This window comes from Monodelphis domestica, chromosome 1 (genome assembly GCF_027887165.1).
Source record: "Monodelphis domestica isolate mMonDom1 chromosome 1, mMonDom1.pri, whole genome shotgun sequence".
Taxonomy (NCBI): domain Eukaryota; kingdom Metazoa; phylum Chordata; class Mammalia; order Didelphimorphia; family Didelphidae; genus Monodelphis; species Monodelphis domestica.
In genome coordinates, this window is record NC_077227.1 from 294,055,262 (window position 1) to 294,082,329 (window position 27,068).

The following is a 27,068-nucleotide window of genomic DNA, read 5'->3' on the forward strand; positions in this document are numbered from 1 at the left end:
CCAGGTGGGTCTGGGAAAGTAAAAGCATGTCATTACTACATGGAAAGTGATATAGTTAAGATACTTAAGGTATTTAAGAACCTTAAGAACTTTATCAGGATTAGGGAAGTAAGAAGATGCACACATAGAAAGAAGTAGGTAAGCAAGCAGAATAGGATGGGTTTATATCCCCCCAAAATCAAGAGATAGGAAAGAATTACACACTGGGAGAAGAGAGAAGGAAAGATAGAAGGTAGTATATTAACTCACATGAGGAGGTACAAAAGTGTTAATTATAAAAGAGGGAAAGATGGACGAGTAGGGAAAAAATCTACACTCAGTTTGGTATAGAAATCTATATTAAACCATAATGACATTGTGGTGGTAGTGGCTGTGGGAGCATGAGAGAGAGGATGAATAAAAGGATAGGCACATTATGGGAAGTGGTGGTCAGAAACAAATATATTTGTGAACAAGGAAAGGCTGAAAGGAGAAAGAGAGAGAGTCAGAGAAAGAGAGACAGAGACAGAGAGATAAAATGAAAGAGAAGGGAGAGAGAGAGAGAGAGAGAGAGAGAGAGAGAGAGAGAGAGAGAGAGAGAGAGAGAGAGAGAGAGAGAGAGAGAGAAGAATAAACAGGAAAAATGGAGGAAAAGACCGAGTTAGTAATCATAATTGTGAATGTGAATGGAATGAACTCAATCACAAAAAGGAAGAATATAGGAGAGTGAATTAAAAACAAGAATCCCACAATATATTATCAACAAGAAACATTGAATTATGGAGTCATAAACAGAAAAAATGTAAAGGCTGGAGCAGAATCTTTTAAACTTCAGGTTAAGCAAGAAAAAGGAGGGGTAGAAATCATGATATCAGACAAAGCAAAGGTAAAAATATCTAATAAAAAATCTAATCAAAATAAAAGTTACTACAGACAATGATGGAATATGAAACATTAAACATGTGCACTAAATGGCATACCATCCAAGTTCCTAATGATGTTTTATGCATTATAAGAGTAAAATGATACTAATGGGGGACTTCAACTGTCCCCTCTGAGAACTAGACAAATACATCCACAAAATAAACCAAAAAGTTAAGGAGAATAGAATTTTAGAAAAGTTGCATTTGATAAAACTCTTAATAAAGTTGAATAAACCTCTATTCTCAGAATTATAAGGTACCTTCACAAAAACTGATCATATAATAAGATATAAAAGTCTCTCAACCAAATGCAGAAAAGCAGAAATATTAAAGACTCCTTTTTAAGAATATAATTAAATAAAAATTACATTCAACAAAAGATTACAAAAGACTAAAAATTAATTTGACACTAAATAATAATTTAAGATTATATGTGGGGGGGGCAGCTGGATGGCTCAGTGGATTGAAATCCAAGCCTAGAGATGGGAGGTCCTAGGTTCAAATCTGGCCTCAGACACTTCCTAGCTGTGTGACCCTGAGCAAGTCACTTGACTCCCTTTGCCTAGCCCTTACCACTCTTCTGCCTTGGAACAAATACACACTATTGATTCCAAGAAGGAAGGTAAGGGTTTAAAAAAAAGATTATATGTGGGTCAAAAAACCATCAAAATAACTAGTAATTTTATTAAATAGAAGGAAAATAAGAAGACAATGTATCAAATTTTATGGGATGTAGCCAAAGGAGTACTAAGTGGAAAATGTATTTTTCTAAATGCTTACATCAACAAAATAGAAAAATAGGAGACCAAAGAATTGGACACACAACTAAAATAAAACAGAAAAACAACTAATTAAAAATCCTCAATTAAATACAAAGTTGGAAATCTTGAAAATAAAGGGAGAGATCAATAAAATTTAAAATAAGAAAATCATTGAATTAATAAGTAAGACAGGGAGCTGGTTTTAGGGGAGAAAACAATAAAGTTGATAATTTTATTAATTTTTCTAAAAAAGAAAAAAAAACAAAAACAAATTAGTGATATCAAAAATGAAAAGTACAAATTCAGAACCAGATGGAAAGGAAATTAAAACAATTTCTAAGAGTAATTTTGCCCAATTATTTGCCAATATAGTTGACAAGCTAAGCAAAATGGATCAATATAATAAAAAATAAATTTCCCAGATTAATAGAAGAGAAAATAAAATACTTAAGCAACCCCTTCTCAAAAAATAAAATCAAACAAACTACCAATGAATTTCTTTTAAAAATCTCCGGGGTCAAATGGATTTTCAAGAGAATTTAGCCAAATATTTAAAGAATAATTAATTCAAATATGAGTTGAAATTCTTTGGAAAAAGAAGTAGATTCCTTCAAAATGCCTTTGGAAACACATAGATGTTTCCTGCTTCCCCAAAGAAGTAAATCAGGAAGAATAAAAACAGAAAGAAAACTATCGGAAATCACCTTACTGAACAATGATGAAAATATGCACTTTCGACACTGTGGAATACACTGTAGGGATATGGAGGATTAGGGCATGAAGCTTTCTCACCCTCCTAATGCACCCTACCAGTGACCAAAAATAACTCCACAGAATAAGCACTAAAAGAAAAAAGAAAGGAGTAAAGTGAAACAGAGCCAGAAAAAACACTGTACACAGTAACAGAAATATTGCATGATGATCAGCTGGGAATGACTGAACTATTATCCCTGATATAAGGACCCAAGACCACTCTAAGGGACTCCTAATGAAAAATCCCATCTACTATTGGAACCAGAACTGATGGAATCTCAACATAGATCAAAACATACCATTTTCCACTTTATTTCCCTCCTGAATATTTTCTTTCATGCATGTTGTGTCTTTCAAAACATGAATAATATGGATATATGATCTGCATAGCATATGTAGAACTTATTCAGATTACTTATCATCTTGGGGAAGGAGGGAAGGAGAGAATTTTGGTTATAAAATATCAGAAACAAATGTCAAAAATTGTTTCTAATGTTATTGGGAAAACACAATTAAATGTTACTAGGAAAAAATGACAAGCAGGATTATTTCAGAAAGTCTAAATGAAATTAAACAAAGTCAGCAGAACCAGAAGACCACTGTACAAAAACAGCAATATTTTAACAATGATTTCCTGTGAAAGACTTAACAACTCTGATCAAAACAATGATGCAAAACAATTCCAAAGGACTCATGATGAAAATTTCTATCCAACTCCAGAGAGAGAACTGATGAACTCATAGTACAAACTAAAGCATATTTCCTTTACTTTTTTTTGATTCATGTGTTTTTTTTTTGCAACATTGATAATATGGAAATGTATTTTGATTTTTTTGTGTATAATTGATATCAAATTACTTGCTTCCCTAAGGATTGAGGAAGGAGGGAAACAGACAAGGAGGCAGAGAATTCAAAATTTTAAAAAAATTAATTAAATTAGGAAACATTTAAAAATATTTTAAAATTAGATTAGCATTGCTATTATAACAGTGTGTCACTTTTGATTTGATAAACCAGATTCAACTTAGAGGCATTCACTTATATATATATATATATATATATATATTTCAACATTGGGGAGTTTTTTACCTATGTATATGAAAATTTGTTTTTTTTCTGCATACACATGCTATTAGGGGAAAAAACAGGCTTTATTTATTATTTCAGCATTCAATTGAGTCTTTGATATTAATAATTTGCAGTTTTTCCTTGAACAATGTAACACCTGCATTTCCTGTGTGACATCTAACTATTTTCTATAAATTCATTACAATTATTCTGCCCAATATTCTGTGGAGCCATTCTTTAACATGAAAATACCAAGAGGGCACAGAGACTGTATTTCGGTTATCCTTCGCTTTTGCCATGTGACAAAATGATTTTCTTGTTTATTCATAATTTTTATGATATCCTTTCTTTTCTTTCTTTATAATTTCTTGTCTGTAATATATTTACATCTATTCTGTAAATCTCCATTCTTTAATTGAAACTATTTCAACTCTTCATAGATTACAAACAAGAAAGCCTGTATAATATTGGACCTTTTCTTAAGGGAGATGCTTGGGTTCACTAAAGTTTCCAAATGCCTTCCCTCCCCCCCCCCCATTTTCTTGATGATAATCTCTTATTTTATGTCTCTGTGTGGTTTCATGTTTAGATCACATGAATATACAAACTTCTTTTCAAGTTGGTCATTTTGAAAATCTCTACTTTCTCAATGATCTCCATCAGAAGGATCTTTGTGGAGCTTCTAGTGTTTTCTCTCTCAAGAAGACCATTTTTCCTCTGATCGCCTTCTTTTACCTTTTAAAATCTAGATTAAGACCAAGCCAAAGTTTGCTAACACAATTTGATTATAAATTCTGCTGTAAAACTTGTCATTAGCAAGAATAATGAAGACATCAAAGATGCAATTGAAGACTCAGGATAAAAAGAATTAATCCTTATTCAGGAAATGCACATCTTATTCAGGAAGTAATTGATTTGAAATTTATTGACTTTTTGATGAATGCATTTATATCACTACTATATTATTATGATTTTTAAAAGATTAAAAGGTTTATGAAACCCTTAATAAAATACAAGGTTTTTCAAAATTTTTTATATATGTACATTTTATTTAAATAAAGATGTGTATTTCTTCTCCTTCCTCCATTTACTTTTTGAAAATTCAATTCTTTGGGAAGTAAAATTTTAATTCTCTAGTCAAACTTACCTCTCACTATGATGCTGGTGGATTTTTTGGCTGGATTTCCCACATTATTATTGGCAATGCAGCTATAAGTACCAGCATCATCTGATGAGATGGCAGGAATTGTTAAAGTTCCTCCATTCAGTACAGTCTTTTCAGGAAGATTCCCAATGGATTTAACCCAGGTAAGAGTAGGGGTTGGTTCACCTCCTGTTGTAACACATACTAAAGTTATCGCCTCTCCAGGGTTTACAACTATGGGATCATCCACCAGGAGTTTAATGGATGGAGAAGCTGAAAAACAAAACAAAAAAAATAGAGCATATATTTATTTTTAAAGTTTTCTCATAGGTTTCATAGTTAGAGTTTATTTATTTAAATTATGTCTTAAAAATACTGCTACCCTTTCCAAAAATTACTTTGGCACAGCTTTAATTTAAATTCAATTAAAATTTTAAATTTTAAAATCAGTATGAACAAATATATATATCTACATAAATGTTACTTCAAAAATTAAAAAATCAAAATTATTACTGAAGTATGACATTTAAAATTATTTCTACAAAAATATTAAAGTATTTTTAAACTTACAAAAACTTTTTACTTAACTGTTCTTTTATGTTTCAGGATAAATATTAAAATATTCAAATGAATCTATGACCCCATCAATGTGTATATGTAGCTCACAAATCATCCATTCCTCCCTATCCAGGGAGACTCTTGTCCATATCTTCTCATAAGTTCACCAAAAGCATCCCTCCCAATCTGTTGGAAAATTTACCTGTTTTTCTGAGTCAACTTTTCAGATGGTAACAGGGAAGACAAAAATGTACACTCAGAAGAGGGCAAATGCCAAAATGTCTATATGTAAAGTCATAAAGAAACAATTTTAAACAATTTTTGACATTTTAGAATTCAGATTTTCTCCTTTCCTCCCTTTCCTCCATTCCCAAGGAGGTAAATAGTATGATATAGATTAAACTAGTGCTTTCATCAATAAAATATTTTCATATCATTCATGCTATGACAGGAGACACATCATATGTACAAATAAAATACTCGAGAAGGAAATAAAGTGGAAGATGGCATACTTTGATCAGATTCCAATAGTTCCTTCTGTGGCTTTGGTTAGCATTTTCCATTACTAATGCCTTGTGGGTAACTTGAAAATGTACTTTGTTGTTAATAGTTTAATACTTCACAGTTGGTCATCATACAATATTACTATACATTGTTCTCCTGGTTCTGATCAAAATTCATTTTGCATGAGTTCATCTTTCTAAGTTTTTCTGAACTGATATTTGTTCATCATTTCTTATGGTAGAATAGTATTCCACTATAACCATTTACCACAATTTGTTCATCCATTACCCAAGTGATTAACAATCCCTGTTTCCAATTTTCAGACACTATAAAAGTAGCTGCTAAAATTATTTTGATAAAAGCAGGTCCTATTCCCTTATCTTTGATTTCTTTGGGATACAGACCCAGTATGCATAGTTTTATAGCCCTTTGAGCATATTGCTCTTCAAAATAGTTGTATCAGTTGACATTTCCACCAGTAGAGGATTAGTGTCTCAATTTTTCACACATTTCCAATATTTATCATTTTCCTTTTTGGTCATGTTAGCCAATCTGAGGTGTGTGAGTATTTCAGAGTTGTTTTAATTAGCATGTCTCTAATCAATAGTAATTTGGAGTGTTTTATCATTTGACTATAGACAGTTTTAATTTCTTCCTCTACAAACTGCTTATTCTTATCCACTAACAAATTTCCAATTAAAGAATGATTTATATTTTTATAAATTTGACTTAATTCTCTATTTATTAGAGATATCAGGTCTTTGTCAGAGACACATGCTACAAAATTTCCCCCAAAATTTGTTGTTTCCTTTCTAATCTTGGTTTCAGTGATTTTGTTAGTACAAAATGGTTTATGCTGAGTTTCTGCCATACTGTTTTACAGTTTTCCATACAGTTTTTACCAAATGGTGAGTTCTTACCCCCGAAAATTAGATCAAAATATGGACAACCACATGTTGATTACCTAATCAACTCCATTGACTCACTAGTCTATTTCTTAGCTAGTACCATATTGTTTTGATCATTATAGCTTTTTATTTACTTGTTGAGATCTGATACAGATAGGCCTCCTTCCTTTATATTTTTTTTTCATTGACTCCCTTGATAGTCTTTGACTTTTGTTCTTCCAGATGAATTTTATAACTTTTTTCTATTTCTATACAATACATTTTTGATGGTTCAGTCTGGAATTGAATGAATGAATTAATTCAATCAGCAAACAGTTAGTTGCTATTAATTTATTATTAATAATCATTAATGAAAATCTAATGAGAATTCATTTACATTGGATTGCCATTTTTATTATTAGTTCCAAGAGCAATTAATACTTTTCCAATTGTTTATCTGACTTAATATATATGATAAGTGTTATGTAATTGTGTTCATGTTTTGGTAACCAGATTTGTTTTGGTAGGTTAAATTTTGTATTTTCTTTAATTATTTAAAATGGAGTTGCTTTTTCTATTTATTGCTGTTTAACTTTGTTGATAGTAAAACGAAATGCTGATGCATTATGTGGGCTTATTTGCATCTTGTGACTTTGCTAAAGTTGTTAATAATTTATTGTATTTTTGGTTGATTCTCTAGATATATGTCATATATAAATAAGGATAATTTTGTTTCTTCATTGCTTATTCTAATTCCTTTCACTTCTTTTCCTACTTTTATTGCTATATTTAGCATTTCTAGTACAATGTTAAACTACATTGGTGTTAATGGACACCACTTCACTATTTTTATTGGGAAGGGTGTTTATCCTCATTATAAATAATGCTTGTTGATGGTTTTAGATAGATGCCATTTATCACTTTAAGGGAAGCTTTATTTATTTCAATGTTTTCTAATTCTAATATTTTTATAAGGGATGATTATTGTACCTTGTCAAGAGCTTTTGCTGAATCTATTGAAATAATAGTATGATTTCTGTCAGCTTTGTTTTTGATATGGTCAATTCTGATAATGGTTTTCCTAATACTGAATTATCGCTGCATTCCTGGCATTAAACCCACCTGATCATGACATATGATCCCTGTGATACAACACTGTAATCTCCTTGCTAGTGTTTTAGTTAAATTTTTTTGCATCAATATCAATTAGGGGGATTGTTCTATAGTTTTCTTGCTCTGTTTTAACTCTTCCTGATTTAGATTTGCAAGGATTCCTTCTTCCTCTATTATTCCCAATAGTTTATGTAGTATTGTAGTTAATTGTTCTTTGAATGTCTGCCAGAATTCATTTAAAAATCCCTTTGGCTCTGAGGCATTTTTCTTAGGGAGTTCTTTTATGGTTTTTTCACTTTCTTTTTGTGTGATAGGGTTGTTGAAGTATTCTGTTTCCTTTTGTGATAATCAGGGTAGTTTATATTTTTGTTAATATTTTCACAGTTTCACTATTTCTTGTAGATTATTGGCATCTAGGTAGGAAAAATTACTTCCAATAATTACTTTAATTTCTTTTTCATTGGTTGTGATTTCACCCTTTTCATTTTTGATACTGGTATTTTGGCTTTCTTCTTTCTTTTTTTAATCAAGATTATTTATGGTTTATTTTCCCCCCACAAAACCAGATCCTTGTTTTGTTTATTAGCTACCTAGTTTTGTCACTTTCAATTTTATTAATGTTTCCTTTGATTTTCCAGATCTTTTGGAAATTTGGAGTTTTGGGATCTTTAATTTTTTTGCTTTTTTGCCCAATTCATTGATCTGCTCCTTCCCCATTTTATTGATGTAAGCATTTAGAGATTTTTCCCTAAGTACAGCTTTGGTTGCCTTCCAAAAATTTTGCTATGTTATTTCCTAATTTTTATTTTTTAAAAAGAAATTGTTGCTTATTTCTATGATTTGTCCTTTGACCAACTTATTCTTTAGGATAGGATTATTTCATTTCCAATTAATTTTTCACAGGGTTTTTTTGCTGCTTTTTCTTGAATGTAATTTTATTGCATTGCCTGAAAATTATGCATTTAATATTTTTGCTTTTCTATATTTGGTTGTGAAGTTTGTATGCCCTATTATGTGGTTATTTTTGTAAAGGTACTGTATTGTGTGTTTTCATCTTATTTCCTCCTGCCTACCCTTCCCTTTCTTTTTTTAATCTTTCCTTGTTTATAGTTATTTCATTTTACACTACTTACTGCCTCCCCCAGTTTGCCCTCCTTTTTGTTCAATCCCCCACCCCTATGGTTTCCCTTATTCCTACTATGACCCTACTTCTAATACAGGGTAAGGTAGGTTCCTCTAGCTGATTAAGTTTCCACTTGAGCACAGTAAAATACTACCTTCTATTTTCTCCTACACTGTACTGATCCACACACATTTTCATGAGAGATAGTTTACCAACATTTACCTGTCATTTTCTCCCCATTTGTTCCTGTTTATCATCCATTGATTTGGGAGGAAATATAAGCCCATCCTATTCAACATCCTTCCTTCTTTCTACATATAATTTTAATTGCTTCAGTAGTGATAAAATTCTTAAGTATTTTAAGAATTTCAATTGTTTTCCATACTTGAAGTACCTTAAGCATTTCAAACATCATAGGTATCAACAGTATTTTAATTATCACATTCCCAATTATGAATGTATTCACTTCAACCTTACTGAAACCTTAAGTTTTCACTTTACATTTTCTTGCTTATCTTGTGTCAGATTCGCTCATAAAATTTTCTTTTCAGCTCTTTTCTTTTAGTGTGTAAGTCTGAAATGCTTATGTTTCATTGAAAGTCAATTCCCCTCCCTATAGGATTATGCTCAATTTTCCTGCATATGTAATTCTTGGTTGTAGTCCTAGATCCTTTGCCTTTGCCTCAGAATATCATACTCCATACCTTCTAATTCTTAGACTACAGTAGAAGCTTCGAAGTCCTGTGTAATTCGGAATGTGGCTCCATGATATCTGAATTGTGTCCTTCTGAATGTTTATAATACTTTATTTTTGACTGGGAAGTTCTGTAATTCAGCTATAATTATCTTAGAGCATTTTGTTTTGGGGTCTCTTTCAGGAGATTTGTAGATTCTCTCAATTTCTATTTTTCTCTCTTGTTTGAGGATATCAGGGCAATTTCCCCTAATGGTTTCTTATAATATGGCATCCAGGCTCTTTTTCTAAAAATCATGGCTTTCAATTATTCTGATGATTCTGAGATTCTCTCTTGTAATTCTATTTTTTCAGGTCAGTTTCTTTTTCATTGAGTTTTTTTTTAGATTTTTCTTCTATTTTTTCTTTCTTTATATTTTGTCTTATCTATTCTCATGTCTTATGAACTTGTGTTTTATGAATAGCTTCCATTTGTCCAATGATCATATTTAGGGGTTTATTTTCTTCCTTCAGGTTTCTGTTTTCTTTTCCATTTGGCCAATCCTATTCTTTAAGAAGTTGTCTTCCTCATTTTTTGGCCTGTATGTCCATTTGATTTATTCTGTTCCTTAAGAACTCGTTTTCTTCAGTGTATTTTTAGGTCTCCATTTTCTTTTGTCCTATTAAAGATTTTTGGAGATGATTTCTTCAGTGGCTTTTCTTCCAGATGTTGAGATTTTCTGTCATTTCTCTTTTTTATTTGATGTTTAAACTACTTTGCAAGTTCTCTCAGGGGTTCTTTTTGGACCTGGCATCTTTTATCATTTTCCTTTGAGGCTTCAGGTGGTTTAACTTTATTGAGTCACTTATGTTTTCCTGTTTACTGTTTAATGCTGCTCTTGAATCTTGTATTTAAGAATCAGATTTTCTGTTCATGGCTGCTTTTTTTTCCTTCAGGAATGCTTCTATTACATTAAATATTTATTATTATTCCCTGAAAGATTATATTCTGTTTCACTAAAAAGATGAATCTTGGTTGAATTCCTAGTTCCTTATTCTTCTAGAATATCACATTCCAAGCCATTAAATCTATAAGGGTTAAATTAGAAGTTTTGACAAAATAAGGGAGCAGCTATTAATAATTTAAGTTTTAATGAGACTATAGTAGAGTTGTAAATTAATATTATCCCTTTAAGCCAGAGAAAAGAAAGCTAGCAGCTTTTAACAATTAACAATGTAGTTTAATTAAAATATATATATATAGTAAAAGAATATAGCAAAATGAGTATAGTAAAGGAGAGAAATATAGGAAAGAGGTAGAGACAGAAATTTTCCTAATGCCTATACTAGTTATCCTATTACTACCTATAATACCTGTAATTAGTACCTAATTATATGCCTATATCTGTCTATAACTAACAACCACCACAAAGTTCCAACCCAATATAGCCCAATCCAAACCAAACCAATCAGTGTTTAATCCAACCCCAATTAGGTCTGTCAATGAAGACCAGCCACCTTCCAAAAAGTTCAAGAAAGAAAAAAAAAAACCAACAGCCCAAACCAAAAGCCAAAACCCCAAAAGCCAAAAAGCCCTCTAAAGTCTAAAGTCAAAAAGCCCTTTCAGTAACCTCAGACTCACCTTTATATTTCAGGAACTAAACACCAGCCACCAACCTAACACGTTCCAGCAACCAACTTCTCCACAACTGCCAGCCCTGTCATAACTGACAGACTGACCAACTGATGCTGACCTTCTTTTATCCCCTCTTTCTACCTCACTTCCTTTCTCTAGCATTCCTCCTTCCTGTCTCTATAGTTTCTACTTCCTGTCACTATGGGTTGGTTAATCCCTATATACCTTTATGGTAAGAGGATCTCCAAGTACCCCATTAAATTAAAAAATGGAATAAATAATTCCTTTTTTACAGATCCTTTTATAAAATTATTTTTAATTTTATTTTAATAACTAATTTTCACATAAGTTTTCCAACATGTCTGAACTCTTGAACTCTCTCTCTCTTCCTTCTTCCTTTCCGCATCCCAGATCTGATGAGCAATTCAATCTATTTTATACATGTATTATCACATAAAACATATGTCCATATTATTCATTTTTTGTAAGTGAATAATCTTATAAAACCCAAATCCTAAGTCATATACCTAAATAAATTATATGTTTTCATCTGCATTCCTACTCTAACAGTTATTTCTCTGGAGGTGGATAGCATTCTTTTCCATAAGCCCCTCAGAATTGTCTTGCATCATTTTATCGCTGTTAGTAGCAAAGTCTATCACATTTCATCATTCCACAATATTTCAGTTATTGTTCTTTTGGTTCTGCTTATTTCAGCCTGCATCAGATCACATAGGTCTTACCTGTTCTTTTTTAAATTATCCTGTTCCTCATGTTTTATAGTATTCCAACACCATCATATTCCACAATTTGTTCAGCCATTCTCCAATTGAGAGATATTTGTTTAGTTTCTAATTCTTTGCCTCCACAGAAAGCACAGCTATAAATATTTTTGTAATTTTTAAAAATCTCTTTGGGATACAGAACTAGTATTGGTATTACTGGGTCAAAAGCTATACATTCTTTCATAACCCTGGGCATAATTGCCCTCCAGAATCATTGAATCAGTTCATGATACCAGGAATGCATTAGAGTCCCAATTTTGCCACGTTCCCTCCAACATTTATTATTTTACTTTATTTCTATATTGGCCAATCTTATAGGTATGGGGTGGTACCTCAGAATTGTTTTAATTTGCATTTCTCTAATTAAGAGAGATTTAGAGCATTTTTTCATATGATCATTGATAGCATTGATTTCTTCATCTGAAAACTTCCTCTATGGGGAATCCTTTTACCATTTATCAATTGGAATGACTTCAGTTCTTATGAATTTTACTTAATTCCTTATATATTTGAGAAATTAGACCTTTATCAGAGAAATTTGTAAGAAAATAATTTCCCCAGTTTGTTGTTCTCTTTCTAATATTGGTTGCATTGGTTTTATTTGGACAAAGCATTTTAAAATAAATAAAATCAAAATTATTCATTTTACATATTATAATACTCTCTGTCTCTGGTTTGGTCATAAATTCTTCCTTTCTCCAAGATCTGACAGTTAATTTTTCTATGTTCCCTTAATTTACTTATAATGTCACTCTTTAACCAGTTATCCATTTTGACCTTTTCTTGGTATAGGCTGGGATATCTTGATCTAAACCTAATTTTTGCATACTGTTTTCCAATTTTCCCAGTAGTTGGTTTATTTTTTTTAATCAAATGAGTTCTTATCCCAAAAGCACGGAACTTTGGGTTTATCAGACACTACATTGCTAAAGTCATTTACCCCTAATCTATTCCATTGTTCCATCCTTCTGTCTTTTAGCCATTACCGTATTGTTTTGATGATCATTGCTTTATAGTGCAGTGTAAAATCTGGAACTTCACTTGGAACACCATCCTTCACTTTTTTTTTCATTAGTTCCCTCGATATTCTTGACCTTTTGTTCTCCCAGAAGAGTTTTGTTATTATTTTTTTCTAGTTCTATATAATGGTTTTTGCATAGTTTGATTGTTAGGACACTGAATAAGTGAATTAATTTAGGTAAAATTGTATTTTTACTCATTAGAAATTAATGTTTATAATCTAATTTTATAAATGTGAAAATTGTTTTGTAATTATGTTCATATAATTCTGCATTTGTCTTGGCAAACAGATTCTCAAATATTTTATATTGTCTAGAATAGTGATGATGAACCTTTTAGAGATGGAGTGCTTGGCCCACCATCACTCCACCCTCAGACCAAAGGTCATGCCCCATCCCCCACCATATATCACCCTAGTCCCACCCCTTAATCCAGATAGGGAAGGGAGGAAGTGCTCCCACTAGGCTGCTGGGCAGAGGGGTGGGTGATAAGAGGCACTTATGGAGAGGAGGAGAGTGGACTCAGTACTCCTCTGGCTCTGCTCCCCTCCAGCTAAGTGCCATGCTGTGAGCTATGCTCTCCTCAAACTTAGCTCCTCACCAACCTCACCATCAGAATAGCCTTCACAGCAGACTTAATAGGCTTCTATCTGAGCCACACCCTCCCACAGCATGTGAACCCCACCTCCCCCAGCACCTTACCCTAGACTGGAGAGGGAGGAAATACCCCCATTGGGCTACTGGGTAGAGAGTCAGGTGAAGTGAGGAATGTCCTAAGGTGCATGGAGAGGGGAAGGAGAACAGCTCTGTCCCAGGTTCCTCTGCTTTCTAATAACAAACATTGGCACATGTGCCAGAGCTTTTCCATCACTGGTCTAGAGTGGTTTTCTTCCTTCCTTCCTTCCTTCCTTCCTTCCTTCCTTCCTTCCTTCCTTCCTTCCTTCCTTCCTTCCTTCCTTCCTTCCTTCCTTCCTTCCTTCCTTCCTTCCTTCCTTCCTTCCTTCCTTCCTTCCTTCCTTCCTTCCTTTCTTCCTTTCTTTCTTCCTTTCTTTCTTCCTTCCTTCCTTTCTTTCTTTCTTTCTTTCTTTCTTTCTTTCTTTCTTTCTTTCTTTCTTTCTTTCTTTCTTTCTTTCTTTCTTTCTTTCTTTCTTTCTTTCTTTCTTTCTTTCTTTCTTTCTTTCTTTCTTTCTTTCTTTCTTTCTTTCTTTCTTTCTTTCTTTCTTTCTTTCTTTCTTTCTTTCTTTCTTTCTTTCCTTCCTTCCTTCTTTCTTTCTTTCTTTCTTTCTTTCTTTCTTTCTTTCTTTCTTTCTTTCTTTCTTTCTTTCTTTTCTTTCTTTCTTTCTTTCTTTCTTTCTTTCTTTCTTTCTTTCTTTCTTTCTTTCTTTCTTTCTTTCCTTTTCCCAACAAACTTCCACATAAGTTTTCCCAAGTTATATGATTCATATTGTCTCCCTCCCCTCTTCCTGTCCCCCTTCAAGTTGATAAGCAATTCAATCTAGGTTATACATGTATTTTTCAGCAAAAACACATTTACATATTAGACATTTTTAGATGAATAATCTTATAGAACCCAAACCCAAGTTATATATTCAAATAGTCAAATGATAAAGCACATGTTTTTATCTGTATTCTTACTCAAACAGTTCTTTCTCTGGAGGTGGATTGCGTTCTTTTCATAAATTCCTCAAAATTTTCCTGGATCATTGTATTGCTATTAGTAGCAAAGTCCATCACATTTGATCATTCCACAATATTTCAGTTACCATATATAATATTCTCCTGTTTTTGCTTATTTAAGTCTACATTAGGCCACATAAATCTTTGCTATTCTTTTTTAAATCATTCTGTTCATCATGCCAATATTATTCCATCACTATCATATACCATATTTTGTTTAGTCATTCCCCAATTGAGAGACATTCCTTAATTTCTAATTCTTGAGCGATTTTAAATTATTTCTCTTTCTAACTCGTGCTGCTGAATTTTATTGGAAATATATTGAAATGCTTATGATTTATGTGGGTTTATTTTGTATCCTGCAACTTTGCTAAATTTATTATTTATTTCAACTAGTTTTTAGTTGATTTTCTGGGATTCTCTAACTATACCATAATATCTTTTGCAAAGTTTCCTTATTGGCTATTTTAATTTCTTCAATTTTTTTCTTCTCTCTTCTTTTTTCTTCTCTAATTGCTACAACTAGCTATTCTAGTACAATTTTAAATAATAGTGGTGACAATAGGCATCTTTACTTCACTCCTGATCTTATTGGAAATCTTATGTCCATTGCAGATGATACTTGCTGATTGTTTTAAATAAATACTTATTATTTTAAAGAAATGCCCTTTTCTTCCTATGCTTTCTAGTGTTTTTAATGGGGATGGTGTTGTATTTTATCAAAGGTTTTTTCTGCATCTATTGGCTCTATTCATCTATTCAACCTGCTACAAAGCCATCATCTTGGCTCTGCCTCCCCCCCCCCATCAGATCCTTTATGTAGAAACTGTTAAATCACGTGTGATATTGAGTGTTGCTCTAAATTATTATTTGATTTTTTTTTTCATTCTGGATGCTTGCAGTATTTTATTTTTGGCATGGGACCTCTGAAATTTGGCTATAATATTCCTGGGAGTTTTCATTTCAGCTTCACTTTCAAGAAGAAGCATGGTTGGTTTTGTTCAATTTCTATTTTACTCTAGTGTTCAGGAATGTTACTGAAGTTTGAATTCTTTTTCACAAAAAGACTAATATGGAAAGATATTTTACACTATTACACATATAAAGTCTATGTCAGATTGCTATAACAGATAGCCACAGAGGGTGAGAATTTGTCTCAAACTTAAAGAAAATGAGGGTTAAAAATCTTTTTTTTTTATATGAATGTGTAATTGAATTAAAAATATTTGTTAAAAATGGAAATTGTCTCATATACCCTTAGGTAGGTTTAGAAATCTATCTTAACTTACAGAGAAGTAGAATGGGAGGTGGAACTGATTTGGAGAAAGGAAATAAGGGAAATCAGTGGCAAGAAGGAAAACAATTGTAAGCACGGCCATGATGAAAGGTGAGAAAAGGAGAAGCAGGGGAAAGCAAGTTGGAGAAAAATACAGTTAGTAATCATAACTGAATGGGAATGGGATAAACTCACTTATGAAATAGAAGCAGATAGCAAAATGGATTAAAAACCAGAAACCTACCATGCAGTATTTACAAGAAGCATCAAGACATATGCATAGTGAAGTTAAATGGTTGGAGGAGAACTGATTATGTTTCAGCTGAAACTCATAAAAAATTAGAGGTAACAATCATGATCTGAAACCAAACAAAAATAGATCTTACTAAATGAAACTATATCCTCATAAAAGGTATGATAGACAATTAGGTAATATGAATGCTGATCATGTATGCACCATATGGTATAACATCCAGACTCCTAACAGAGAAATTAAAAATTACAAGGGGAAATAGATAGTAAAACTCTACTAGTTAGTGACCTCAACTTTCTTCTCTCAGAACTAGATAAATACAACCATAAAATAAATAAGAAGTTAGATATGATATATCTGTAAAGAAAATTGAAATGGAAAGGAAAGGAGTATACTTTTTTCATCAATGGTATGTGACACCTTCACAAAAATTACCCTTGAATTTGGACATAAAAATCTCACAACCAAATGAACAAAGGCAAAAATCTTAAATATTTCATTTTCAGATCATAATGCAACCCCCACCCCAGCATACTCAATTATGGACTGTGGAAAGATAGATTAAACATCTCTTAGAAACCAATAATGTAATCCATAAATATGAGTTCATAAAAGAACTAATCATAGATACAATGAATAATTTCTTTAAAAAGAATGACAACAATGAGGCAAAGTACCAATATTTACAATATGCAACCAAATCAACACTTAGGAGAAAAGTTATATCTCTAAATGTTTATGTCAATAAAATAGAGAAAGATAACATTGAACAGAATATGTAACCAAAAATGGGGGGGGGAATCCCTAATTAAATACAAAATTGAAAATCCTGAAAATCAAGAGAGATTAGTAAAATTGAAAATAATAAAATAATTTAACTAATAAAAGTCTAGGAAATTATTTTTATAAAAGAAAAAATAGACAAACCATTGCTTAATTTGATTAAAAAAAGAAGAAAACCAAATTATCTCTGAACAAAAAAGAAATTAAATCAATTACTAAAATTTCTTGAGAAATTATTTACAAATAAATCTAACATTTAAGCAAAATGAATGAATATTTACAAAAACTATAAGCTACTTGGATTAACAGAAGAAATAGAACACAACCCCACATTAGAAAAGGAAATGGAACATGCTGTCAATAAGCTCCCTAAGAAAAAGAGAAATTAATTCCAATATTATATAAAAATTTTGTAAGAATAAGAGAAAAGGAGTTCTCCAAATCAATTTTGAAATACATATGATGCTAATATCTAAAGCAGGGAAAGCAAAGTATTGCTGGAGTCTATTTCCCAAGGTGATCAGAGAAAAAGGAAAACAACCTGTATGTTCCAAAATATTTATAGCAACTTTGTGGTGGCAAAGAACTGAAAATTGAGAAGATATCGATTAATTGTGGAATACCAAACTGTGGTATATGATACTGAACCACAAGACATGATGAGCAGATCAAATTAAAAGAAAAACTTTGAAAAAACTACATGGTATAATGCACAGCAAAACTTGTAGAACCAAGAGAACATTATACACAGCTACAGATTTAATATTTGAACAATAACTGAATAATGGAAAAAAAGAAAGTCATACGTTATAGTGATGCATCTGTCTCCTGGATGATCCTTTTTATGATGCAGAGAAGAGAGAGGAGCTGAGACTTCAAAATAAATTCTATTAATTATTTTTTAATTACATAAAAATATCACAGTGATCATGCACCCACCAGGTAGAACTTACACCAGGAATGGAGAGCTGGTACAATATTAGGAAAACTATTAGTATAACTGACAATATCAATAATAACACCAACAAGAAATTATAAGGTCTTTTCAATAGATGAAGAAATTTATTCACAAAACTGTACAGTCATTTCTATTGAAAATAAGAGAGAATTGAAATAAATGAAACTTTCCATAAAATGATAAATAACATTTTTCTAAATAAAACCATTAGCAATTACTATATGTAATTGGGATAAGTTAGAGACTTTCTTAGTAATATTGGGGGTGAAGCAAGATGTCCATTATCAATGCTATTATTCAATAATGTACTAGAAATGGTAGCCATGGCAATGAGAAGAAAAAAGAAAAGAAATTGGAATAGGCAATGAGGAAAGAAAAATATTCCTCTTTGCGATGATATGGTGGTTTACTTAAAGAATCCTAGAGAATAAACTAAAAAATGAGTTGAAATAATTTCACAACTTTAGCAAGTTGCAGGATATAAAATAAATCTTCACCATTTCTATATATCATCAATAATGTTTAGCAGCAAGTGATATAGGAAGAAATTCCATTTAAAATACTATAGATTTTGTGGCAGAGTCAACATGGCAAAGAAGCCACATAGACCACCTGATTTCTACCAAATTACCCTCTAAAAAACTATGATATAGCACCTCAAAATGAATTCTGGAACAACACAACCACAAGAAAATATGATAAAATAACTTTTCAGTCCAAAACAACTTAGAAGTTTGACGTGAAAGATCTACTGTAACAAGATGAAGGTAAAACACAAAGCATCACATTAAGGCAGGCCCCACCATAGCCACAGGCCTTGGGGAAACCTGAATCGGCAGCAAAGACTTCTGGAGCTCTTAGCCACAGACATTAAGGAGTGTTGGACAACTACTCAGAAGGAGATTACAGGGGTCCTTTTATTTGCATTGGTTTCAAGACTCTTGTTGATTTGTCCACATGCAAATCCCAGTTGTAATCTTGGGTTGTGGTCTTATAGTAGGGAGGATCATTAACACACATCAATGTTTGCACCTGCAGGGGAGTAGGATACCCTGTTGACAGCTCCAAGATGGAAAAGAGTGCTTGTGGTTACTCCCAAACCAATATGGGAGGGCATTAAACACAACTCTTCTTACATCATACCATCTTGAAAGATTTGACTGCTGTAGTTGTGACAATAAAGTCACAAAGGACCTGGAACAGTGTTCCTTTCACCACAGTTTTAGGGCTCAACTTTAACAAGTTTTTTTTTAATTGAAAGAAAAGGAAAAAGGCTGAAAAATGAGCAAACAACAAAAAAGAAACTTAGAATAGAAAGCTATTTTAGTGTCAAGGAAGAACAAAAACAAACTCAGAAGAAGATAACAAAGCCAAAGTCTTCAAGAAAAATAGGAATTGCTCTCAAGCCCACAAAGAATTAATAGAAGAGCTCAAAAGGGATTTCAATGAGTGAATAAGAAAAACTGGGAAAAGAAATGTGAGTGATTCAGCAAAATTATGGTAAAAAAGAATCAACAGCTTGGCATTGGAGGCAAAAAATACTGAAGCAATTAATATGCTAAATAATGGAATAGGCCACTTTTTGGTGTAAACCTTTCACCATATTCTCACCTGTGGCTCCAAGAACCATAGCTTGCCCACTGGGCACAGCCCAGTAAAACCATCCAGGCAGATGGGCTTAACCAAATTGAGGGAAATATACAGGCCTCAAACTTGTCAGTGAGAGGGAACTCCAGCCATATGAAGACTTCCCCTGTAGAATGGGTGAATGAAGACAATTTGTTCCAATGGCCATGAAGATGGCTAAAGCAGGTGCTCTGGAAAGTTTAAAATTTGTTCAAACACTGAAGATACCAAGGTCATCCACGGCATCCTGGGCCATCACTAGCCACCCTGACTTGTCTTGCCACTGAACTCTGATGACTGTGGGAAAGAAAGTAAGGATGACAACTTTATGTAACTTCTGCCTCATATAAATTCAATTCAGACGCAAGTAAAGACATCGCCTATTATGTTATGTCATTCATCCTCTTTGAAAAAGAAGGATGAACAACATGACAATTTCACAAAAATTGACTATGTTAGGCCATAAAAATCTCAAAAACCCAATGCAGAAAAGCAAAAATATTCAATATATCTTTTTCAGACCATAACATGAAAAATATACATTCCACAAAGGGCCATAGAAACATAGATTAAAAATAATAGGAAACTAAATAATCTAAAACTAAATAAGGAATGGATCAAAAAAACAAATCATAGAAGTAACAAATAATTTCATTAAAGAGGACAACATACCAAAACTTATTGAATGCAAAGTAGCAAATAGTAAATTGTTTTTATCTCTAAATACATCAAAAAATAGAGAAAGAGAATTAATAAAATAAAAGAATTAGGCATGCAATTAAATAAACATGTAGAGAAAGAACAAATTTAAAACTCAATTAATATGATGGGACAAAAATGGCTCAGAGAGCATAAATATTTTATAAAAGTCTTACTTCAATACTCATCATATTCTGAACGTAATTCTGTGTCCCTGATGGGTTGTGGCACTGGAATAAAAGTTTTATTGGGTGTTATTAATCTGGAAAGACTTTTTTTGGAAAGGTAATGGTTTTGGCAACACATTGTCTCTGATTTCTTAAAGACCAATTTAGAAAAACATGGTCCTGGTAATAAATGTTTGTTAACTTGAGAACCAGATGCGTTAAAGTGAGTAAGTTAAATGCTGATAGGAAAATGGAGAAACAGGACTAATATTACATTGTTAGAGCATCTGTGAATTTTGTTTTTTAGAAAACAAAGTGGAAATATATATTATGAATTGTAAGGTTGTTCATGCTTGTTGGCCTGGAGATCCCATTACTAAGGCTGGGCCCTGAGGGCATTATTGAGAGGAATAAAACATTGTATATGTGAACATAATGATGAAAGCTTTATTAACTAGAAATAACACAAATGCAATGAGTGGGGAAAATGGCTGAATAGATTGTGATATTTGAATGTAAATGATTGTATTACATTATTAGAAATGACATTGGAAATAGAAAGGAAATAAGGAAATATATGAAGTGATGAAAAGAGAAGAGAATAAATAATACTTAACATTATTATGTTTAAAAAATACAATACAAAATTGTATCTAAGAAAAGCAAATCTAAAGAAATTGGAACTCAAAAGTTTTTATAAAATATTAATAAGTGTTTTTACACATAATGGTGAAAGGAAATATTAGAAATAATGATATTCTTTTATAATAAAATTTTTCTTACATACAAAATATAATCTATTTAATATATTTTACATAATATAGTTTATATTTTTATTTTATAAATTATATAACATATGTATTTTATAGTTATTAAAATAAAAAATAAAATCTTCACATTAATGTAATTAATTCAAACAATGTAGAAGTAGTAACCCTCCAACTCCACTATGATGAAGTAATGGGTAAGGAGTTGAGGTTTCTAAGTCTACCTTCTCTTTGAGACTGGTTATAAAGGTCCAAAGGACTAATTTTCATGACAATCAATGAGGAAACACACACTTAAAAAAGAGAAGTTCAAGATTTATGGGGCATCTTTCCACACAGAGGATACATCTGATGGACCAGTCTTTTATTAATCAATGTCTGTCTCTATTAATAAATGATATTTTCCAAATTACCTCATTTTATTTATTGAATATACTACTCTGTAAGCTTGGTGAAATTGCTCCCCCTACTTCAGCAGCAGAACAGAAGCTCAATAGATAATTTAAATAACAGAAGAGAAAAAACTAGAAAAATGAGCAAAAGGAAGAGAAAATAACTTGATCATAGAAAGTTATTTTATTTATAGGGAAGATCAAAATATAAAATCAGAAGAGAACAATGCCTAAAAAGAAATATGTGAAATTTCAAAGCAGTATCAAAGAATATCAAGCCACAAAAGAACCCCTGAAACAACTTGAAAAGAAGTTAGAATATAAAATAAAAAGAACTGGCAGAAGCACTCAATAACCTGGAAAATTTTCACCAAAGAAAACAACTCACTTAAACTGAAAAAAGCCAAATGGATATGGGGGCAAAACAAAAGAAAACAACTCATTAAAAAGTACAATTGATCAAAATGAAAACATTCAAGAAATAAAAACCCTAAAAAATAGAATTGGAGAAATGGAAGCCAATGAGTCCATAAGACATCAGAAAACAAAATGATAAAATTTAAAAAGATGAGAAAATAGAAGAAAATATGAAATACCTCACTGGAAAAACAAGTGACATAGAAAATGGATCTAGAAAAGATAATCTAGGAATCATTAGAACAGGTAAAAGCCATAATAATAACTTGACATTACAGTACAAGAAATCATCAGGGAAAATATTCTCAAACAATGAGGGGAGGGATAGAAATTGAAAGAATCCATAGATAAATAAAAGATTTCAAGACTAAAAGAGCAAAGAGTTCTAGGCATTTCTGATGAAAATATCAAAACTAAAAAGAAAATTTGGTGAGCAAATTCAACATTAAAGAGAAGTATAAAAATGTAAACAGAAATATGAAAACTTAAGGGTTTCAAGATCAAATTGATTTTAACTACCATACTCAAGATACTTAAGGTACTTAAAGTGCAGTGGTACCTTGACACACTAGTTTAATTAGTTCATTGGCCAAGCTCATAACTCAATTTGCTCGTGTGTCAAATTGAATTTCTCCATTTTAATTAATGGAAATTCAATTAATCCATTCTGGTCCCCAAAAACCATGTGGATTTTTTTTTGTTTCATATGCTTTTAAATATAAAAATGTATTTTATAAATAACAAATAAATATATTTATAGAGAATAAGAAAGAATGTAAAGAAATAAACTTGCTTATGAAATGTTATTTACCTTCAAGGTCAGGTGAAGATGCTGGTGCAGAAGGTTTTCATTAAGTGTGCTATGGCTTAACATAACATACTCTCTACACACATTAAACATTACTTGATATGTAACTTTATTTCTAAAATTAATTTCAATTTTCTTACTTTACTTAATTATCATTTTCTTCAATGAATTTTGATTCTTTTGCCATACTTCCCTTCATTTCACTTAGAGGTCATTTCAACAAAAACATTTTCATGGAAATTTGTTTCTTCCTCTCAGAAAGGTTTGATAATGTGTGAAACAAGTGTCATCACACCCCTTTAACACATGACCTGTTGCAACTTTTTCTGGGTATATCTTTTCAATAAACTATTTAATGTTTTCCCAAATCCTCAACATTTCCTTAATCTTGCTTGTACTGATAACTTCATCCACCTCAGGTTCCTCCCATGTGCAGAAGCTCATGATTCAAATATCCATTCATAACTTAAAACAAAAAATCCTGATTGTGAATGCTTATATCTCAAATTGCTCATGAATTAAGGTGCTTGTGTATCAAGGTACCAATGTACCCAAGTTACTTAAAACTTAATCTAGGACAGTGAAAAAGAGTATACAAAAAAAGAAGAAAGAGATTGAGTTATTTGAATAGCATGGAATGATAGCCACAGAATGAGGGAGAGGAACAAAATGGGAGAAGAAAAAGAGAGATAGATGGGGAAAATTTATCTCATAGGAAGAGGTACATAAGAGTTATTTATTACATTGGAAGAAAAGATGGGGGAGGGTGACTGGCAATGCAAACCTTACTTTTATTACAATTAGTTCAAAGTGGAAGAATATTCAAACTCTGTAATCTATAGACACCTACTTTACCTGATAGGGAAATTGAAGAGAGGGAAGAATAAAAGAAGAGTAGGGACAGACAAACAAAAAAGGAGGGTGACTTTGAGATGGTGGTGGTCAGGAAAAAAAAAATTTAGGAAGTCTGAAAGGAGAAGTAAGAAGGATAAACAGAAAAAACCATGGAGGGAAACTAAATCAGTAATCATAACTAAATGCAAATGAGATTAACTCATTCATAAAATCAAAGAGAAGAGCAGAGTGTTATTAAAATTCAGAATTGCACAAATATGTTGTCTATAAGAAACATATTTAAAGCAGGGAGACACAGAGAGTAAAAGCATGAGACTAGAATAGAATCTATTAAGACTCAGGCAAAGTAAAAATAAACAAAACAGGGGTTACAATCACGATCTGAAAAAAAGCAAAAGTAAAAATTGTTGTAATGAAAAGACATAAGAAAAGAAATTACTTCTAGACAAAATGCACAATTGACAATAAAGCAATATTAATATTAAATATATATGTATATATATACAACAAGCAGCATAGCATCCAACTTTCTAAAAAATAAGTTGCATGAAGTACAGAAGAAAATAGTAAAATAAAAATAGTAAAAAAAATACCTCAACCATCCTGTCTCAGAAATATAAAACATGCAATAAAAAATAAATAATAAAGAAGTGAAAAAATATAAATAGAACTATAGAAAAGTTTGATATGGAGAAAAATGACAATTCTACCTAAATTAATGCACTTATTCAGGTGCCAAAAGACTATTTTATGGAGCTACAAAAAATTATAATGAATTTATCTGGAAGAACAAAAAGTCAAGAATATCAAGATAATTGATAAAAAAATGGAGGACAGTGGCTTAGCAGTAACAGCTTTTAAACTGTACTTTAAAGCAATAATCAACAAAATAATCTGGTACTGGTTAAGAAATACAATGATGGATCAATGGAATAGTTTAGGGGCAAATGATATTAGCAATCTAGTGTTTGACTAAACCCAAAGATCCCTGCTTCTGGGATAAGAACTAACCATTTGACAAGAACTACTGGGAAAATTGGAAAACAGTATGGCAAAAATTTGGTATAGGTCAATATTTCACATCTTATATAAAAATAAGGTCAAAATGGGTATCTGACTTGTAGATAAATAATGATATAAGTAAATTAGAGGAATATAGAATAATTTACCAGTCATATCTAAGGAGAAGAGAAGATTTTATGACCAACATGAGATAGAGAATATTACCAGATGTAAAATTAATAATTTTGGAGGACTTCCAGGTAAGCATAGCAGCAATCTAGACTCAGGACACTTCCTCTCCTCAGATCCACTGATATAGATTACCTCAAAAGACCCCAAAAATCATTTTCATAAGAACAAAGGGACTCTACAGTAGGGCACAGCATTGAAGGTATGTGGGATTTGGGCATTTCCACACTATAAGGGGGTGAAAAAGCTCCCACCCAAATGTGAGCTGATCTACCCTCCCCCATCCCACTACAGAGCCAGAGTCAGAGCCAGCACGTGCCAGAATCAGTGAGCAAGGGGCATCTCTGGAGCAAGCAAGGGACAGCTCTAGGTCTAGGGAGCTGACTAAGACCACCAAAGACCTGCCTCTGAGAGCAGTTACACCCAAAACCCTAGAGGGGGTGAGGGAGGTCAGACCTTGGACTCTCAGAGCCAGCATGCGCCAGAATCAGCAAATGAGTGAGGGGCACCTCCTGAGTGAACAAGGGGCACATTTAGTTCTTGGGAGCTGACTAAGACCACCAAGGACCTACCCTGAGAGCAGTTAGATCCAAAACCACGGTTGGTGGGGGAGCTCAGACCATGGGAGCTCCTGGGAATATAGTGCAGCTGCGGAGATTCAAGAGTTTGCCTCAGGCAAAATCATTGCTCCTTAACTCCATACAAAGAAAACCTGCCAACTCACTCAGTTTTCTGACTAAAAAAGGGGAGGCAAATCTTCCACAGTGATGGCTAATTGCACACAGGAGCACCTAACTCCTTCCAAAAAAAGCAAAATAAAAAGGCAGTGGCCCTTGAAAATTTTTTCAGTGGAAAAACCCAGGCTACAGAGGATATACAGGAAGGAATTCAAACAAAAACAAAACCTTCCAAAAAATGGAAATTGTCCACAAGCTCTAAAAGAATTTAAATTGGATCTTATCAAAAAGATGGAAGCCTTCTGGCAAGATAAGTGGAAATGGGGTTCAAAAACAAAATAAAAAAAATTATAGCACAAAATCAAAAAAATATAGGAGAAAATCAAAAAAATATAGCTGAAAATCAAAAAGGTTAAAGCAGAAAACCAGGCCTTAAGGATCAGAATTGAGCAACTGGAAACCAATGATCTTGCAAAACATCAAGAATTAATAAAGCAAAGTCAAAAGACTGACAAAATAGAAGAAAACATAAAATATCTCACAGACAAGGTGACAGATCAGGAAAATATAGGAAGGAGAGACAATTGAGAATCATTTGTCTACCTAAAAAGCCAGAAATAAACAGAAATCTTGATATCATACTATAAGAAATCATTCAAGAAAACTGCCCTGATATTCTTGAACAAGGGGAGAAAATAGACATTGAAAGAGTTCATAGAATGCCCTTTATACTAAATTCCTAAAAGACAACTCCCAGGAATATAATTGCCAAATTCAAGAGCTTTCAAGCTAAGGAGAAAATACTACAAGAAGCCAAAAAGAGACAATTCAGATACCAAGGAGCACCAATCAGGATCACACAAGACTTGGCAGCTTCCACACTAAAGGACCACAAGGTCAGGAACATGATATTCAGAAAGGCAAGAGAACTGGGCCTTCAACAAAGAATCACCTATCCATCAAAACTGACTACATACTTCCAGGGGAAAGTATGGGCATTCAACAAAATAGAAGATTTCCAAGTATTTTTAAAGAAAAGACCAAAACTAAGTGGAAAGTTTGATATCCAAACACAAACATCAAGAGAAACGTGAAAGTGTATATAAGAAAAAGAGGGGAAAGGGGAAAAATGTTTTTTTTATTCAAACTCTCTTCTTTAAGGGCTACAATTAGATCAAATTATATATATTAATATATGGGGAAATGTTATTTGTAACTCTCAAAAACTGTATTCATTATAATAGTAATAAGAAGAATCATTTATAGAAAAAGATTGGGGCATTAAGGGCTATAAAATGATATGCAAAAATAAAAAAGGGTGGGGGGAATAGAAGAGGGTACCAAGAGATACTCGAAGAAATAAAATAAATAGAAAATTTTTTTTCACACAAAGACACATAGGAAGAGGAGGGGAAGAGTATGGACTAAGGAGAGGAAGAGAGTGCTAATAGATAATACTTAAACCTTACTCTCAGTGAAATCAACTCAGAGAGGGAAGAGCATTTAGATTCATTGGGATCTTGAATTCTATCTTTTCCAACAGGGTAAGGGAGAAGGGAAAACTAAGAGGTATTGGGGGAATACAGTACAAAAGGG

At 32.3% G+C, this 27,068-nt stretch overlaps 1 protein-coding gene across 11 annotated transcripts in view; it reads right to left on the minus strand.

Moving 5' to 3' along the window:
- Window positions 1-27,068, minus strand: part of MDGA2 (MAM domain containing glycosylphosphatidylinositol anchor 2) — an 811,975-nt gene that overhangs the window by 387,811 nt on the left and 397,096 nt on the right. For 9 of the 11 annotated variants that reach the window (XM_007473236.3, XM_056820917.1, XM_056820920.1 and 6 more), the window contains one exon: window positions 4,632-4,901. The exons of the other annotated variants lie outside the window; for them this stretch is intronic. In XM_007473236.3, coding sequence (XP_007473298.1) covers window positions 4,632-4,901 — 270 coding nt within the window. The remainder of the gene's footprint in view (window positions 1-4,631; window positions 4,902-27,068) is intronic. 11 annotated transcript variants of the gene reach the window in all.